Source organism: Suncus etruscus, chromosome 15 (genome assembly GCF_024139225.1).
Source record: "Suncus etruscus isolate mSunEtr1 chromosome 15, mSunEtr1.pri.cur, whole genome shotgun sequence".
NCBI lineage: Eukaryota > Metazoa > Chordata > Mammalia > Eulipotyphla > Soricidae > Suncus > Suncus etruscus.
Genome location: NC_064862.1, coordinates 4,320,470 through 4,339,478, shown reverse-complemented (window position 1 = coordinate 4,339,478; position 19,009 = coordinate 4,320,470). Strand labels below are relative to the sequence as shown.

Here is a 19,009-nt window from a genome sequence, read left to right as displayed (position 1 = left end):
GACAAGGTATAAGGACATTCAATAGTATTCTGTGTTTGGGGGAAGTCTAGTGCATTGTTGAAATGGAATTACATAATCAAAACTATTCTTGGGTTATATAAAGTATTAACGGATCTGGGAGGATTATCATATCACTTGTGTAGGTATAAGACGTTTAAAGGGTAGGAGAACTTTGTGATATTTGATTCTCTTCGGTTAGGTTTCTTGAGTATTTTTATTTTCTATTCACCCACTACATGCGCTTCTGTCACAAATAAAAGTTACTTATATAGTAAATGTAACTAATTGTGCAGTATTTCTCCTAAATCAACAGAACAATACTTCAAATCATCTTCAATGACCCTAAACGAGAGGTTCACTTCATATCAGAAAGCCACTGAAGAGCATAGTACTCGGCAAAAGAGCCCTGAGATACACAGGTATGTATGTGTATTATTTTTAACAATTTTTTTAAAGCTAGTTAAGTGAAGCAGTGGGAGTGGAGAAGGAACAAAGAAATCTGTAAGCTGTGCTCAATTAATTGTAAACACCGCTGTACTCGGACCAGCCGTATGTGTATTATTGAACAGAACTTACAAAAATGGTTTGATATGGACTCCTTATCAAACGACATTACATTAGAATGTTTAAACTGCATTACATTAGAGCTGTACTGTTATCGAGATGAAAGTGAACATTGATTTTATTCTTTATATTCCAGTCTTTTTTGGTTTTTTGGGCCACACGCAGTGATGCTCAGGGTTTACTCCTGGCTCTGTGCTCAGAAATTGCTCCTGGCTTGGGACGTGGGGGATCGAACCAAGGTCCATCCTGGATCAGCTGCATGCAAGGCAAATGCTCTACCGCTGTGCTATCGCTCCAGCCCTGTATTCTTCAGTCTTGAACGTTTCAAATTTACTTCGTTTTTTATATTCCAGACTTGAGCATTTCATAATTTACTTTAAGTTTATATTTAATTTAAACTAGTTCTATAGTTTTAAATATTTGGAATCACTTCTAGTATGAAATGGTGATCCTAATATCCACATTTTTTCAGGAATGGGGTTGAATGCCTGGAGGTAGTACTTTAATTTACATCTAGTAAGTTTAAAATTAAAATAGTGGGTGAGTGGTAGAGATGGTTTCAAGAACAAGAGCACAAACATTGAAATGTGTCAATAGTCCTTGCTCCTGTAACTTGATTGCAGCATGATGAACAAATTATATAATATAATCTCTGAATGTTGTTTTTTTCTTCATCCACAAAATGAGATGACGTTTCTTTTTTAGATGATGATAGTGTCTGTTTTAAAATAGCTACGTCAGTTCTTAGTGCATAAGTGGTGTGCTGTTTGTAGTGATTTGCTAAGAAGTTCTGGAAAGTTGCTGTTGACATTGCCTTCTTAAAGGATAAGCGTGGAATAAAATAAAGGGGCCAACTGAATTTGTAAATTATTTAGTAACATCCTGTTTGTGTTCATAGTTAATTATAATGATTACTAATTAAATTTGTTATATTTAGTGAAAGCTTTATCCTCCTCCCCAAGCTTTATTTTTTTAAGATAAGGACTCGGGTTTGTTGGGGAGAGGTAGGAGTGGAGTCAGCTTTTTTAATGACATTGGCCATACGTTGTGAGCTCGTTGGTGTCAGGAATTGAACTCAAGCCTTTCTACGTGGTATATTTGTGGACTACTGAGCTGTATCCCCAGGTTAAAATTTTCTGGTCTTGATCATTAGAGTAATTTGATTAGTTTCTTTTAAATATGTAAAAATCTTGTTCATACATTTCTAATAGATTTTAAAACTTTAAATCTGTTAAATCTGTTATTAGGAATTGAATTACTAATCTTAATATGCTGAGTAAGTGTCTTGGGGGAGAAATCATTTTAGTCTTTTTTATGCACTTATGTGCATTTATTTCCTAACCACGAAGTAAATGTGACTACAAATAGACCTTATTTTCTATTAAGGAGAATTGACATCTCTCCCAGTGCCCTGAGGAAGCATACCCGTTTAGCAGGGGATGAAAGAGCTTTTAAAGAAGAAAGTCAAAAGGTAAGTTTTGAATGAGCTTTTTTTTCTTAGTACATTCATCTTAAGTAATGAAGTTGTATTAAGTATAAGCAAAATAGTTTCATGTCTTAAATTTACTAAATATAATATATATGGTAAATGTATGCAGTTTTTCTAGAAGAAATTAAGAAATTTGATAAAATTTTATTTGATATATCTTAAGTTAAACCAAGAGTAGCGTTGAGAAAAATGGTGATAAAATTAGTTTTAAGAAAAGTAAAGAATCTTGGATTGGCTAAGGACAAATACAAAAGTAAAAGTATGTTAGGGTTTTAATAAAGATTTGATGTGAGATGGGTGAGCTAGAATGAATATATCTGGATTCGTGTGTGCCTAAATATCAAGAAGCAATAATAATCCCTGTGCTACTGGGCATTTTTGATCTGGTTTAAGAATGCTTTCTAAGACTTGATTTACAAATGGACCTTTGAATGAAAAGCTGTGTATAGTATTGTGATATTTTTGAATCGGTGGGAAAAAGACTACTTCAGAAAGGAGTCTATGAATGAACACTGGATAGAGGGTTTTGAAATTTAGTTGCTATAGGTAGTCCTTGAAATCTGATAGTTTGAAACAGACATTTTCTAGGTATATTAGTTCACAAAAACTAGTGGAAGTGGGTGGGAATATTATGGTTGCAGATCTCTTTTTTAATGTAAAGTTAAGGAAACTTGAAAGATTTACTTCCAGTCTGGCCATTACATAATGCTATCTATGTAACACCTAGAAAATAGCTTACTGAAGGTTGGATTTTGAATTAGAAAAAAGGCATACTTATCTTTGGAAGAGGTGTTTAATTGGGTATTAGGAAAATGTTTACTATTTTATGTATATTTTTAAAAAAATACAATATACTAAGGTGGTTATTCACATTAGCATATTTTAGAAAAACATTTTGAGAAAATGTCACTTATTTTTGCTGTAAAGAATGAGTTCAGTGTTGGGTCCTTTTTTTTCTTTTTAAACCAATAGTTTAGTTTATATTTAGGCAGCTCATCTTTGATTCTCTTTTTTACCCAGACAAGATTTTGATCTGGAGGAGAGGTAATAACAATTAGTGATAAAAGGATATGATTTTTACCTTCATTTTCTATGTCAGTGAGTAATTATCACCAATGTGCCAATGCGTAATTAATGTATATATGGTTTAGAGTTTTAAAAGCATTTAGGTTTCCTTATTCTTTTTGTGGGTTTTAAAATATTGGAGTGAAATAGCAAGGTTTTTGGTCTTGATTACATTTCTTATTATTTGAGAGCATTTAGGTGAATAATTGCTGCAGTGGGAGAAAAACGTATTTTATCATTTTTATGAATGCTTATAATAGCTAGACTTCCCAGGTTAAGTACTCTTATTGAATACTAGCAAGGATGTCCACATTGCTTAGCATCTTACTGATGTATAATTTTTCTTCATTCCTAGATGCCTCTTTCCATCTTCCTAAATTATATAGTATTTGAAAAGGCAATGGAACAAGAAGGAGGTGAATTGTGACCCAGTTAAACTAATGTCCGTTGCAATACCTGAATTGAGAAAGGGCAGTATATGGCCCCAAATACAGAGTACAGGATTGGGAATAATATCTTTCTGACATTGTTTCTACTTATTCAAACTCAGTTTGGTTTCATTAATCTTATTCCACGTGCATGTTCTGGAAATTACGTGTTTTTTTTTTTTTTTTTCTTAATGGGTTGGTCAATTTACTTGGGAAGAACTTAAAAATGAGGCTTAAATGATGCGATTCATTTTTTTAGGATCCCATAAAAGGCAGAAGGCTACTTCAATTATAGATTGTAAGATCTGTTATTCAACTCTTAAAAATTTGACATTGGAAGGATGAGGGCTGAGGATGGAAAAAATATCATTTTAATATGAAAAGTTTATTATGGATTGTTTTGAGCAGAAATCTGACAGTTTCAATAAAAGTTTTTTTATTTTATTAATTTTCTTACTCCTGTTGCATTTATACACAAATGCTTGGTAAAAAGTCAAGCATGTTTAAAATACATGGAGTTAATATGCAATATTTAATCTTTTCTGGTAATAAGATGCTAGTTTAGAAACTGGCATACAATTTTGCTGCCTTTTTTCCTATCTCCCCTGAAATCTATTTCACATCTGTCTTTTCTAGGGAGATAAAAAATTGAGGTGTGATTCTGCTGATCTTCGTCATGACATTGATCGTCGAAGAAAAGAAAGAAGTAAAGAACGGGGGGATTCCAAGGGCTCCAGGGAATCCAGTGGATCCAGAAAGCAGGAAAAAACTCCAAAAGATTACAAAGAATACAAATCTTACAAAGAAGACAGGTAATTGTCAAAACTGTCTGCGTTAGGTTTTAGCTTCTAATTAGCCTTTAATAATTGTCAGCTTAATTGCTTTCAATTTTGACTGTGTAATCGAATGTTTAAATTTAAACAATTAAAATTATTTGTTTTACAGCAAAAATGTATTTGTCTTTTACACGGCTTATGGTGGATGAGGACAAAAACTTTGGAATAGCAAGCTAACACTGAAAAAAAAAATGACAAATTAATGTGTCCTATTATCCAGGCTACATCAGGAGGTTGGACTTCAATGCAGTGCATTTCTAGAAACAGTTTGTGTAAGAACTTTGGTTCGTTATGCTTGATTCCGCACTTTTTCAACTCATAACACCCAGAGTACAAGAATTTTAAAGTGATATCTAGTGGTTTTAACATTGGGGGGAGGAAAGACTAGTTTATCTGAAATACCAATGTGTATTACGTATTAGTCATGCAAAGTAATTTTTCCATGGATACTGTTAGCAGTGGTAAGAGTATTATCAGGTATGACCTTTCCGGGTGTTACATTAGTATCATAAATTTATCATCATAGAGTCAAATAATAGGAATGCTAAGAATCATAGATAATCGTTTTTCTTGCTATTCATTAGGTAAATGGTGGATTTTACATGTGCTCTTTTAATTATTACTGGTATTTGTATGTCATGCTTTTCATTTCTATAACGGTGTTATGGCCCAAATCATACCAACTGTTCTTGTCCAAGGTATAAAAAATCGCAGTCATTTTGAAACTTGGCCTTAAATTATTCTTACTTTTCCCTACTTTCCTTTTCCTTCCTTTAAATAACGCCACCAAAAAAATAAGATAAATGTTGAAGAACTGAACCTATTCTTGGTTGGTTTCTAGACTGCTAGTTTCTAACTGGCAGGCCATAATCTGTATTATGTAGTAATGTAAAAACATATTGATGGAGAAAAAAAACATTGGAAGAGAATGGAAACAGAGAGATGGAAGCTGTGTCATTAACACCCAATTATTTTAGTTACATAAATTTCAATTGGGGTAGTTCTTGTGACAAGATTCAGCAGGGTTTTATTTTTTAAAAAAATAGCACATATTCTTTTGTTTTCTTTCTTTATTTTGCAGTAAACATAAAAGTAGAGAGCAAGATCATTCTCGATCTTCATCCTCTTCAGCGTCACCTTCTTCACCCAGTTCTCGGGAAGAAAAAGAGAGTAAGAAGGAAAGAGAAGAAGAATTTAAAACTCACCATGAGCTGAAAGAATACTCATCAGGCTTTGCTGGAGTTAGTCGACCGCGAGGAACCTTTGTAAGTAATCAAATTATTTTTTAGTTTGTATAGGACATTACCTTAAATTGCTACGTATAAGGAAAGTAAGATGATTTATTGCTATTTGTGACATTCTGACAGTATTTAAAATGAAAAATGTGTTTTAGCGGTTAAATTTATGTAGAAATGGTGTTGAAGGGAACTTAGAAGGTTGCATTTGGGATGGTACTCTTTAAACCATGTTTTCTAATAACATTTGAGATCTATATAAACTGCTTAATTTTCGAATCAGTTACTAGTTACAGTTCAAGGACTCAATTCAAGGACACTGATTGGGACCTATTTCTTTTATCACTTAGTTTTTGAAGGTCACCTACATGGTAAGATAATACTTTATAATGGGACGGGAAATTGTAGTGATGTTAGGGTAAATCTCCGGCATCACATGGTTCCCCAAGCATCACAATGAATGTAGCTCTGGAGGGGTCCTAAAGATGGTCGGATACGAACCTGTGGCTCCTCCAGCACTGTTTTAACGTGACCCCTAGGGTCCCAAGCACTGTAGAAGTTGAGTAGCTCATCTGTGAGCATTGTACCAGTTAGTTGGGTGAGAATCACTGGGAGAGGTCCTCTCCCTGAATACAGCTTGAAAGGCTCCCCCCACAGCCAGGGAAACAAACTAAAACTTTCATATGCTCATTTATTGCAACTATCTTAAGTTCTTGTTTATATGTACCTTTTAGAATACACTTCCATAGCATAGAGTATGCTCCCCATGTTCTCATAAGCTTGTTATGGTTATTTACCCAATGACTTACCTCAGTGTAGCACATATTGAATCCTTTAGTTTTTATATTTAGGTTTTTACCTAGAGGGAACATCCTTTTTGGTGTCACAGAGTTCACATACGAGTACATTTGGCAGGGCTTTTTTGGCACAGCTTTGTTAAATTGTGGTAAGTGTAGTTGAGCACCTTTACCTGCATTGTGATAGGTGTAGTTAAATATCCTATGATATTCAAAGAAATCCTATGATATTCAAATAAATTAAGATTTTTTTGATACGTAAAAGGAAAAAATAATTTAATTTTAAAATAACCAGGCTATCAGGTGTAGTGTTTTAACATTTCAGTTAATTTTGCATTTCGTAACCTGCTTAACTTTGAGTAGGCAGGGCTTTTTGCCTATGATCTAATAAATATGTCCACCGTTTTAATCCTCAAAACTATTAAGTTGAGATTTGGGAAAGAAATTAGAAAACATGTTATCTGTTACTGCAGTTAAATTAAAGCTTGCATGTAACTAAAATACCTTCTGATTGCATTACTAAACAATTTTGTTAATGTTAATCAGTTTCGAATTAGAGGCAGAGGAAGAGCCAGAGGAGTTTTTGCTGGGACAAATACTGGTCCAAACAACTCAAATACTACTTTTCAAAAGAGACCGAAGGAAGAGGAATGGGATCCAGAATATACCCCAAAGAGCAAGAAGTACTTCTTGGTGGGTGTTAGAAATCTGTGTTTATTTGGTTTGCATTAATTTTCAAAGCTTTCTGGGTGAATGTATTTGAGTACAGATATCCAGTACTGTGAGACTATTTCACCAGGAAACCTTCTATAAAATTCATTACCCAGATTTCAAGTTTTGAAAATGTAGGTTTCTTTATTCATATGTTTCATTTTATACCACCCATAAACTCAGGGTAAATAAAAAAAATGAGCTAATCCAATATAACCTGGTTTGATTAGCCATTCATAGAAAATTAGTAATGTTTCACATTTGTTTATGATAGTGTCAGTTGTAGAAGTTTCTCATTAAGGGGGCCGGGCAGTGGCACTGGAGGTAAGGTGCCTGCCTTACCTGCGCTAGCCTAGGAGACGGACCGCGGTTCGATCCCCCGGCGTCCCATATGGTCCCCCAAGCCAGGAGCGACTTCTGAGCGCATAGCCAGGAGTAACCCCTGAGCGTTACCGGGTGTGGCCCAAAAAAAACCAAAAAAAAAAAAAAAAGTTTCTCATTAAGATTTACATTTTATCATCACTTTTTTACATTTTATTATTATTTTATTATCAGGTAATTAGAGAGCTTGAGGAATAAGTTAATTTTAATTGGAAATTAAAAAAGATGGAAAGTATAAAAGTCGAATTAGGTCCTGGTCATGTTTATTTCTTTGAGGGGAGGTGGATCCTGAAAGACCTCTTGATGGAAGTTTTTTTAGTTTGTCACGAGTGTAAATAAGTTTATGCTGCATTGCATACATAAACTTTAGAAAATATAAGATTATTGAAAGTGATTATGTCATTGCTTCTTAGGGAAGTATTATTTCTGAAGACTAGTTTTGAAAGTTTGTTCTGTTAAATTAAGGAGTAAACTGATTAAAACAATTGTGTTTCTATAAATATATTTGAATAAGTGAATATCCTTTACTCTTAAGTATAAGATTTATTTAAATTAGATTTGTTTGGAGGAGAGTCGCGTGTAAGTTTCAATATTGAGAGTTCATTTATGTAGTATATTTTACATGCTAGATATAGTGCTCCCCTGAGGAAGCACTATTTGTTTTTTAATTTGCTTGAGCTGGGGCTGGAGAGAGAGATAGCACAGCGGTAGGACGTTTGCCTTGCACACAGCTGATCCAGGACGGGCAATCCAGGACGGGCGGTGGTTTGAATCCTGGCTTCCCATATGGTCACCCATGCCTGCCAGGAGCGATTTTTGAAACAGAGGCAGGAGTAACCTTGAGCACCGCCGGGTGTGACCCCTCCAAAAAAACCCCCCAAAATAAATACACACACACACACACACACACACACACAAACACACACACAAACATATACACATATATGTATATATAATTTGAGCTGACACTTGGGAAGTGATTTAGAGTGATCTATTTGCTTTTTGTTTTAAGAATACATGTATTAATAGACTGCTCTTCATGTTAGATACTAAGAACAGAAATGTAAACAAGATTTGAATACATTTTATTTTATTTTTATTTTCTTTGGTTTTTTTTTGGGGGGGGGAGGGGGCCCATACCCAAAGGCACTCAGGAGGGTTACTCCTGGCTCTGCGCTCAGAAATAGCTCCTGGCAGGCTCAGGGGACCGTATGTCTGGGATCTAACCCAGGTCTGTCCTGGGTCAGCTGTGTGCAAGGCAAACGCCCTACCTCTGTGCTATTGCTCCAGCCCCAAGATTGGAATTCTTAATTTAGAACCTAGTAATGAAGAAACAATATTCTAAATATGTATGACAGGTGACTTCCTGTGGAGGAAATGGTGTTTATAATTGTAAAGGAGTGTCATTAGGAGCAACTATGTTGAAGAGTTTGCTTTGATTATTGGACTTAAATATGTTGAAGAGCTTGGCTTGATTCTTTTTTTTTTTTTGGTTTTTGGTTTTTGGTTTTTGGGCCACACCCGGCTACGCTCAGGGGTTACTCCTGGCTGTCTGCTCAGAAATAGCTCCTGGCAGGCATGGGGACCATATGGGACACCGGGATTCAAACCAACCACCTTTGGTCCTGGATCGGCTGCTTGCAAGGCAAACGCCGCTGTGCTATCTCTCCGGGCCCTTGGCTTGATTCTTGAGCTTAAAATTTACAATGGGTAGGTGTATTGCAGGAGCAAGAGCGATATGTTTGGATATAGTGAACTCTAGTACTTAGGTTTAAAGTTTTGAAAAATTGAGAAAATTGCAGGAGTCAAGTTTTCGAAGCCCATAAAACTTTACATTGGGTTTTACTTAGATTTTAAAGGGGCTTGGGTCATGGGAACAAACCTGGGAAATACTACTTGAAGTAAGGGACTAGAATCGAGAAGTTAGTGGTTATAAGGAACTTGTAGAGATTCTCTGCCTCTCCCAGTTGGGTGTTAGTAGTGAGAAGTCTCTGTAGGATAGGAGAAAGGAAGATTTCAGTTTTGAGGGAAATTAAATTTGTGAATTGCCGTGGGAAATCAAATGATGGTGGTGCTTGAACTAAGTTAGATCAGTTGCGTACACGGCAAGTGCCCTACCAACTAACTGCACTGTCTCTCTGGCTCCTAGTTGTGATAGTAATGAAACAATAGAACATGCAGCATATAATATGTATACCATACTAGGTGCTGTTTTAGATTAAAACAATTACTGAATAATTTTACACTTACTCCAGTATGTTTTTTGAGGTGGAGATTCAATATTCCACTTGTATAGACAAAAACTCTCTAAACTCTGAGGTTTAGAGAGAGTAACTTGACCAAAGTTGATAGCTAGTAGGAATGTTTGAGTCCCCCCTAAAGAATTTATGCTTAGCTTTAAACTATTACGTCACTATGGTTACTGCCAGGATTCCCTGTACGAAAATCCAGTTCAGTCTTAGAGCTTAACCGATTTTGAAACTGATGCCTAATTTAATATTGATGTCTAACTTACCATTGCTTTTCCTATTTCTGCCAACTCTTAACTGCCTTAAAGGTAATCAATCATTTACTATTAAGGTTAAGGTCCCTGGGAAATATATTCTGTTGATTGTTATAAGGATAGTGGAAAGAGTTCTATGGACTTGTGTTAAGTCACTTAATCTCTCTGCTTTGTCTCTAAAAGAACAGTGATACTATTTTACTTATTGTGGGAGGATTGGTTGAGTAATTCTACGGAAAGAGTTAGAACAGTGCCCAGATTTCTTAGCAAGTACTGGTTAAACATTACTGGCTTGCTTATTGAGTGCTTGTTTATGAGAAACTAGGTGGGTACTTTTAATAGGTCATCTTAATTGTTTTCTCAAGGCTATCTTCCTTGTTCTAAAAGTGACATCCCAGAGTTTGCTTCTTAATATTTGGAATAATGTTTAAATATTACGAGTAATATAACTACAGAGTTGAGTTTTCTAATACCAAAAAGGGGCTAGAGACTAATTCCTGATTATGGTTTTGAGTGGCAGAATAAAAATTGCAGTTGAAATCTGATACACTGCAACTTACACCTTTGTTGTTTTCATAGAGACTATTAGAAATTGGTGAGTGTGGGGCTGGAGAGATAGCATGGAGGTAAAGCGTTTGCCTTTCATGCAAGAGGTCATCGGTTCGAATCCCAGCGTCCCATATGGTCCCCCGTGCCTGCCAGGAGCGATTTCTGAGCATGGAGCCAGGAGTAACCCCTGAGCACTGCCGGGTGTGACCCAAAAAAACCACAAAAAAAAAAAAAAAAAAAAAAAAGAAATTGGTGAGTGTTCTTTCTTAGTGTTGATACAATGGCATCTTGGTTTTACAAAAGATGCTCATACACATAATTGAAGAAATTTATGACTTAGGTGATTGATCAGTATCAGTGCTCTATAAGATATGTGACATGTAATGTGCCTGTTTTCTTATAAAGGGACTTTTTTTTTTTGGGGGGGGGGGGTTTGGGCCACACCCGGTAATGCTCAGGAGTTACTCCTGGCTATGTGCTCAGAAGTCGCTCCTGGCTTGGGGGGACCATATGGGAAACCGGGGGGTCGAACCACGGTCCGTCGAAGGCTAGCGCAGGCAAGGCAGGCACCTTACCTCTAGCGCCACCGCCCAGCCCCAGGGACTTTGTTTTTTTTTTTGTATGATGCAACCATAGTTTATATTTGAAGTACACAGTAATTAAATTTCAAGAATATTTTAAGATATTCATGGGGCAGTTTGTTACTATTAAAAACGTCGGAGTAGAATAACAGGATTTTAGGTTGGTGAAGAAGGAAAAACAATTCCACAGTGTAAAGATTTTGCCATTATTACTGGCAAGTGAGATTTCCTAGTCCTGATCACCATAAACAGTGATCTACACTGAAATCTCAGTAGGATTTTAAATTAATTCTGTATGGTACATTTCTCACCACCTCCCTTTATTACTGATGATAGTGTGACAATTTTGTGAGTAAGGTAAATATTTTTTGAAAAGTACTAGCATTGCGACAGCAATGTGACTTAGATTGAAAAAATACTGAAAATCTATGAAGTAAATTGAAAACACTGGCAGTCGAATTAGAACCTTAAAGACATTTTAGTAGTTGTTATTCTCGAATTTGTTTGGAAGTCTTCAGTTCTTGGGATGTTACTAAACAGTAGCTTGTAACTATTCTCTGAAACTAATTTTGTTACTGTGCTCACTAATGAAAATTTTAGAAACCCAATCCTTTGACTAATAGCTTGTGACTTAATGATTGGTGATATTACTACTTTCGTAAAAAGAAGACATTATAGTGATGATCTTAACCTTCTGTAGCACGATGACAGAGATGATGGTGTGGATTATTGGGCCAAACGAGGAAGAGGTCGTGGTACTTTTCAACGTGGCAGAGGACGCTTTAACTTCAAAAAGTCAGGTAGCAGTCCAAAATGGACTCATGACAAATACCAAGGGGATGGAATTGTTGAAGATGAAGAAGAGACCATGGAAAATAATGAAGAAAAGAAGGACAGACGCAAAGAAGAAAAGGCAAGACATTTCTACTTGTTAATTTTTAGGAACAGTAATTACTGATTATATCTCATACCTTTGCTAATCAAATTTTTCTTCATCTTATTTTTTTAGGAATAGTAAATCTGAAGTGAGATTGCAACAGAGAGCAGAACTTGCACCATCATTTTTTACCTTATTTTTTTGTTTTCAAATAAGAATGTAAGCATTTTACTTAAATTTTACTGTTTGCAAGTAGTCTATAGAAAATTTGTTTTTAAGTCTTCAAATATCTTGAAAAATAGTAGATTGTATGTTGAAAATTGTACTGAAATAAAGTAGAAAATTGTTACGTACTATATTTGTAACTCTCAACTTAAATACTTTTACTGTTTTTGTTACATGCATTGTAATTCTGCTTTGTCTATAAGATATGGTCAAGTACAGCTCTGTGAAAGTTCTGATTCTCTTTCCTCCCTGTTTGTTTATTCTGAAGTAAACGTTAGCTCTACATACAAATATCTGAATAAATTGTTTAAAGAAACCACACTAATTATTTTAACTATACATCTGCTTAACATTTTCTTTAATTCCAGCACACTACACTATAGGGTGACTAATTCTTGAAGTATATTACAGAAAAGTTACTTTGGTAAACTAGTTTTAACATTTCAGCAAATGTTTAAGAAAAAAATCTTTGTCAATAATCAAACTAACTTATTCAAAATAAGTACAAAATAATTGAATTTTTTTTTAAATTGAGAGTATAGCTGTCTATACTATACTATATGAAAATTCTCCAAGATACGAGTATTTATTTACTATTTGGGTTCAAAATTCTATTTATTCTTACCTGAAAGTTTGAGTCATGGTCTTGTTGTCAGCTATTCTTTCATAGAGGAAATTGGTTTGTAATGCTATTGCAAACCTCTGAATTTATTGCCATCCCCCCAATAAAAGCAACAGAATAACTAAACAGCATATTTAATTATAATACTGGTGTTGGTACGAAAAGATTATTCTAAAGGATAATGTGATATGTTGAATGTCCCTGATTTTATATCTTAAGTACATTGAACTTTTGAACTGTTGAAATACTAGGTTGTAGTCTAGCTGTAAGGAAAAAAAAAAACAGGCATACTTTCTGTTAATAGATTCTTAAGACTTTATTTCTAGTCACTGTTGACAGAAAATTTGTTGCAACTTTGCTCTAACTTCTTCCACCTTATTTCAGTGGCAGTTTGTAATTTTTTTTAATCTTCCCAAGGATTCTAGAATTTATTGGTGTTTGATAATCTTTCAAATATGAACTACTATTTTGTTGATAGCTTTTAAATGAATATCCGAAATAGTAATTTTTAAGTTGTCATGGTGCTTTATGAGCACTTATTAGTACATTTATTTGTTAATTCAGTTGAATTAGTTGTATGTGATTGTATTCAATGGAAATAGTGTATTCTGTTAGTGTACACTTGTAGAGACCATAAGTCTTTGGCTCTTTCATCTTTAATTTGCAAAGTATTTAGCACCTAAGGGGCATTTGCTAATAGAGCTGATGATGGGAAAAATGAAAAGAAAGCTCTGGTACTGTGAGCCCAAGATCTTTAGTATTGCATGATATCTCCTATTTTCGTCTTTTCTGAAATTGTTATTAGAGCAGAGGAATAATGTCTAAGCAAGTAGATGTTGCATTAATCAGGATATAATCTAGTCAGGATAGTGCTTAATTATATACTAAAGGAACATGGATTTGATCTAGAATACAGGAGAATTTTTATCATTTTATTAGATACAACTAAATTGGGCTGTTTAATACCTCTATAGCTATTTGGCTAGACAATGAAACTATGCATTACTAAATGTGTAGTTTTGCTTTCTACTTAATACAAAAGGAAAAAGGGAATTTGCGAAGACACTAATAGGCAGTGGGAATAAAGCCAGATACGTCCTTACAGCAAATGAATAATTGCTTTAACCCAAATATATATATATGATTTGGTTACTTCCATTCCTTTAAAATTGAAACAGGATTGAATGAATAATAGGGTGATTATGAAAACTGCAATAAGATGTTATTGTGGATGTTACTTTTTTCTATTGCTAAGCATATAAAAAGTAACCTGTGTGTATTTTTTTAAACCATTATTTAACTTCACACATTTTATAAAGCTGAATGGTTCCTCTGGTAAAGATACTTGTTTGCAAGTGCCAGAATATAATAATTATTTGTACCTGCATTAACCTTTACCTAGAGAGGGGAAATAAAAATGAACCAAAGGATTTTCTTTTCAAAAGAGATAAGAAAGCTGTTTAAGACCATGACTCAGTCCTTAGCTGTGTATAACTTTGAACAACCTATGAATTTAATATAAAGTAAGCTTTTTCCAATTGCAGCCTATTAAGGAGTTATATGGTTCCCCTTTGTCACAGTTAAAATCAGGTATTGGGAATTAAAATATAATTCAAGAAGAAATATTACCCAATGAGAACGAATGTAGATGGCTAAACGATTCTTACTCAGTGTGATGTATAATGCAACAGGGACCCTTGTAAATTGTTATATGCCAATAAACTGTCATAAGTGGTAATAAGTGTTGTTTACCTGATTTTGAAACTTTGTTTACATAACTGATTTATGAGGTTACTTTTTCTGATTCATCTAGACTTGAACACCAACTCATTAACATAGGAAAATTACTAGCACGAGTTGGATGATGATTGTGGCTTTATCGTGTGTTGTGTAAAATATTTTTTTTAAGTGAAGCAAATTGACTTGGAGAAGTATGAGGAGAGACTTCTACGTGTTCAAGTGAAAAACATGGCTTTCTGCGTGGAAAAAGCGTTTTAAGTTAATGGTTTACTCCAAGGGTTATTCTGGCTCTGCTTTGGGTGGGCTTTGGAGCACATGGGATGACAGGGGATTAACTGGGAATCAAACCTGGGTTAGTTGTGTCAAGGCCTTACATCTCTGTACATCTAAGTGACTGCGAAGAAAATCCCGTTTTAAAAAAACTTATTAAAATTTTTTCTGGGGTCACATAGGATGATACTTTGTTGTTTTTGTTTTTTTTTTTTTTTTTTTTTTTTTGGTTTTTGGGCCACACCCGGTAACGCTCAGGGGTTACTCCTGGCTATGTGCTCAGAAGTTGCTCCTGGCTTGGGGGACCATATGGGACACCGGGGGATCGAACCACGGTCCGTCCAAGGCTAGCGCAGGCAAGGCAGGCGCCCCTTACCTTTGGCGCCACCGCCCGGCCCAGGATGATACTTTGGCGGTTCTTCCTGGTTATGCATTCGGGAATTAGTCGTGGCAATGATCAGAGGAACATTTGCCGGAGGTTGAACCTGGGTTGGCTACATGCAAGGCAAATGCCTTTATGCACTGTATTGTAGCTCTGGTCCCTTACAAAATTTCTCAGGTGGAGAAACATCTGACCTCTAATGGAAAGAGACTAATTAGCTGAAAATTACGGTTTTGTACTAAAAGTTCAAGGTACCTGTAAGGATTGGGTTGACTGGAGGAGCAACTGGGTTATAACCCTAGTAGAAGTAAAAAGACCTGCCAATATTCGCTTTTAGGAACACACAGAAGTTTTGAAGATGGGATCGAGTACAACAGGCTTTGCTCAGGGTGGGGAAATCGGAGAATGCTGGCCACTGTCTTTTTGCAGAACTGAAAATGAATAGAAATGCACTCTAAACTCAGAACTTTCCTGAATTGCATGACCCTGCGTTTTTGGGGGGAGGAGTTTGGATTCACAGTCAGCTGCGCTACGGGCTTGCTTCTGGCAGGCTCAGGGGACCCTATGGGATGCCGGGAATCGAACCCACGTTGGTCCTGGGCAGCAGCGTACAAGGCAATCGCCCTGTCACTGCTATCGCTTCGGCCCTTACACCTAGGGCAGAGCGCTGTGGTGTAGCCCAGCGTCCCATAGGGCCCCTCAGGCCAGGAGCGGTGATCTCTGAGCTGAGCGCATAGCCAGGAGTCAGTAACCTCAGCCTGAGCGTCCCTGGGTGTGGCCCCCAAACGGGAAAAGAATCGAAGTGGGACTTGTGGGTCCGAGCGCCTGAATGGTCTAGAGCAGGGTCCTCAAACTTTGTAAACGGGGCCAGTTCGCTGTCCTTCAGACTCTGGAGGGCCAGCTTACAGTAGAAACAAAAATGATGAACACATTTCTAGGCACACTGCATAGATGTTATTTAGAAGTGAAGAGACAAAATGGGAATCAATCCAAGAGGTGGCCCTGGTCTAGAGGTAGCTCCCGTTCAGTCAAGCGCAGAAGATGGGGGTCCGCGCGGGACTTGAGCAGGAAGCGGAGGCCTCCGAAGGGAGCCTGTTCCCTCTCTGCGAAGAGTGTCGGGGGTGGGCGGCACAGTAGGTGGCTGGTGTGGGGGAGTGGGAGGAAAGACGGCCAAGTGCGCGCTCGAGAACGCGGACGCAGCCCAGTCCGGTCCGGTCCTCCGCCGCGCAGGGGAGGACCAGGGCAGAAGCGGAGCTCGCATCGCATCGCATCGCATCGCATCGCATCGCAGGGGTGGGGCGGGGAGGCCTTCGGGCCCGGCCGGGGGCCCCGCCGAGGGCGAGTGCGCGGCTCCCCCGCCCACGAGCAGCCGCGCGCGGGCCGGAGCTTCTGCTCCTCACGGCCGCCCTGGGCGGGCGCGCGGGCGGCTCTTTGGCAGCGGCGGCCGCTGCCGGGGTCCCGCCGGGCCGGGCCGGCCTTGTCCTCGCGGGCCCGCAGCTGCCACGCCTGCTCCGGGGCCCGGCGCTCCTCCGAGGACCGAGCGGAGGAAGGCTGGCGCCCGCGACTCGTGTCCCCCCGAGGCGGCGCTCGCGAGCCGGCGTCGAGGCCGGCGCGGGCGGTCGTCACACGCCGCGGACTCGGGGCGGGAGGCGAGGGCGACGCGGCTCGCTCGGCGCTCGGACGGGTTCGCTGCTTCGGGGGGCACGAGGCAGCGCTCGCTCCTCCGGAGCCCGTGCGGGGCGAGTGCCGGGCGCGGCGGGCGGGCGGGCGGGCGGGCGGGGAAGCGCCCGGAAGGCCGCCGTCCCGCCGCTCGACGGCCGGAAGGCCCGCCCACTCCCTCGAGAAGCGCCCAATGGCGGGCGGCGGTCGCCGCCGCGGCCCATCCCGGGCGGGCACCCGCGGCCGCAGCCAATAGGGCCGGCCCGGCTCGCGCCCGCGGAGTTCGAGCTGGTCCCGGAAGCGGCGGCCGCGGTAGGTCCTCGGGCGCGTGGGGCCGGGCCGGGCCGGGCCGGGGTCCTCGGGCGCGGGCACCGCCGAGGCTTCCGGCGGGGGCGTCGCGGAGACTCCGAGGCCGGGTGGGGGCGGGGCGGCGCCCTCGTGCCCGGGGACGTCCGGCCGCTCGAGGCCCGCGGCAGCCCGTGCCGTCGTCTTCTCCTTCTTTCCTGTTCGGCCGAGGGACGCGGGGAGGGGAGGGGGAGGGGGAGGGCCCAACCCAACCCAACCCAACCCAACCCAACCCAACCCAAAGTCTCCGGCGCCGAGAGTCGCCGGGCCCCGCGTCACGGCCCCTTGGAAAAGCGCTGCGCGGCCAAGCGCGCTCCTTGGCGCCCTGCATCCACACATCCCCTCTGACGAAAACACCAGCCCCAGTTTTTTTTGTATGTTTTGGTTTTGCAGGTTAAAGGGTTTTTTTAAAATAAAGATACTATCGGGCGCGAAAAAGGTTTTCTTCTCCCTAGGGGGCCATGACAAAATAATTGAGAAGCCCCGGTGCAGTGTCACCGATCCACAGAAGATGGTCGCTTTGCTTCTGCTTTTGCTTTCCCGCCACTCCCATCTTGCTCTCTTGCTCTTTGGACTCTCTGGAACTACGATTCCGGCCCCAGAACGTGCCACGCGTTGCACCGCATCATTCTCGCAGTTAGGATGACAATTTTTGCGGGGACCAAAGCCCACCAACAAGTCCAAGTGCAACTGTCACGGGAAACCCTTTCATTGGAGGAGAAAGGGCGCTGAGTCAAAGAAACAAGGACCCCGGTGGAGGGATCTTGGGGAATCTGGGTGTGGGGGTGAAGTGTGAAACTGCAAATGTTAACCCTGGTAAGTAAGCGACTAAGTTCTCATAAATGAAAGACACAGGAAAATAGCAGCATCTTGTTTTAGGAAGTCCAGGTATGACTAAAAAACGGGAACTTAGACAGGTTCGAGTTCATTAGTTCCTTATCTACATCATTTATGGAGCATTTGTCAACGAGACTTTCCATTTGCTTTTCTTCCAAGACATCAAGAAACTGGTAACGCTTCCTTGAATTTGCACCTGTACCTATATGTCGATGTCTCTCCTATGGACTATCCTAAGAGAGCTGCTGGAATACTTTGGTGTTCCCGTAGACCAGGTAAATAAATGATGCACAATGGGCTTGAACGAATCCTGTGTTTCTTCTTGTCTCATTTTGAAAATGATTTTGTGTAAACATTCAATTGTAGACAAAATATATACGTGTGACCTTCATAGAATTAACACGTATTAATTTTTTCATATGCCACGGCTCAAGTTCAATTCATTTATTAATGGGGGAAATTCCCCAGCAGTGCTAGTAACTGGGGACCACTCCCCTTGCTCGGTGCTGCTATAGCCCACCAGGGTTGCCTCTGTGCCAGGGGGCAGGCCCAGTGTTTTAGGAGTCAAGTTTGGGCCTTGCTCATTGCACGGTATGCTGCCAGCCCCTTGATCTGTTTGTTTTCAAAACCAAACTTAACATCCTCTCTTAAACCACCTCTTGTCTATCTCCCACTCTTTACTTTCCAACCCTCAGGTAGTTACTGTATATATAAATATTTGTCAGTTATTTTAATTTTTTCCCTGAATAATCAATAACAAAGCAGCAGATGCAAATTTATTTGAACTCTGGGGAACACATCCTTTGAAGTTCTGGACAAATTTTAAATATAGTGTGCAAATCAATACAGAGACAAAAATATCTCTGTTAGTATGTTCACTTTTTTTTTTTTAAATATATTTTTTACTTAAGTA

General features: G+C 39.3%; 1 protein-coding gene across 1 annotated transcript in view; it reads left to right on the top strand.

Moving 5' to 3' along the window:
• BCLAF1 (BCL2 associated transcription factor 1) overlaps nucleotides 1-19,009 on the top strand; it is a 1,193,665-nt gene that overhangs the window by 13,522 nt on the left and 1,161,134 nt on the right. Inside the window, exons 7-12 of the mRNA XM_049789604.1 lie at nucleotides 314-419; nucleotides 1,951-2,035; nucleotides 4,183-4,358; nucleotides 5,464-5,647; nucleotides 6,961-7,107; nucleotides 11,840-12,069. Of these exons, the coding sequence (XP_049645561.1) occupies nucleotides 314-419; nucleotides 1,951-2,035; nucleotides 4,183-4,358; nucleotides 5,464-5,647; nucleotides 6,961-7,107; nucleotides 11,840-12,069 (928 nt within the window). The remainder of the gene's footprint in view (nucleotides 1-313; nucleotides 420-1,950; nucleotides 2,036-4,182; nucleotides 4,359-5,463; nucleotides 5,648-6,960; nucleotides 7,108-11,839; nucleotides 12,070-19,009) is intronic.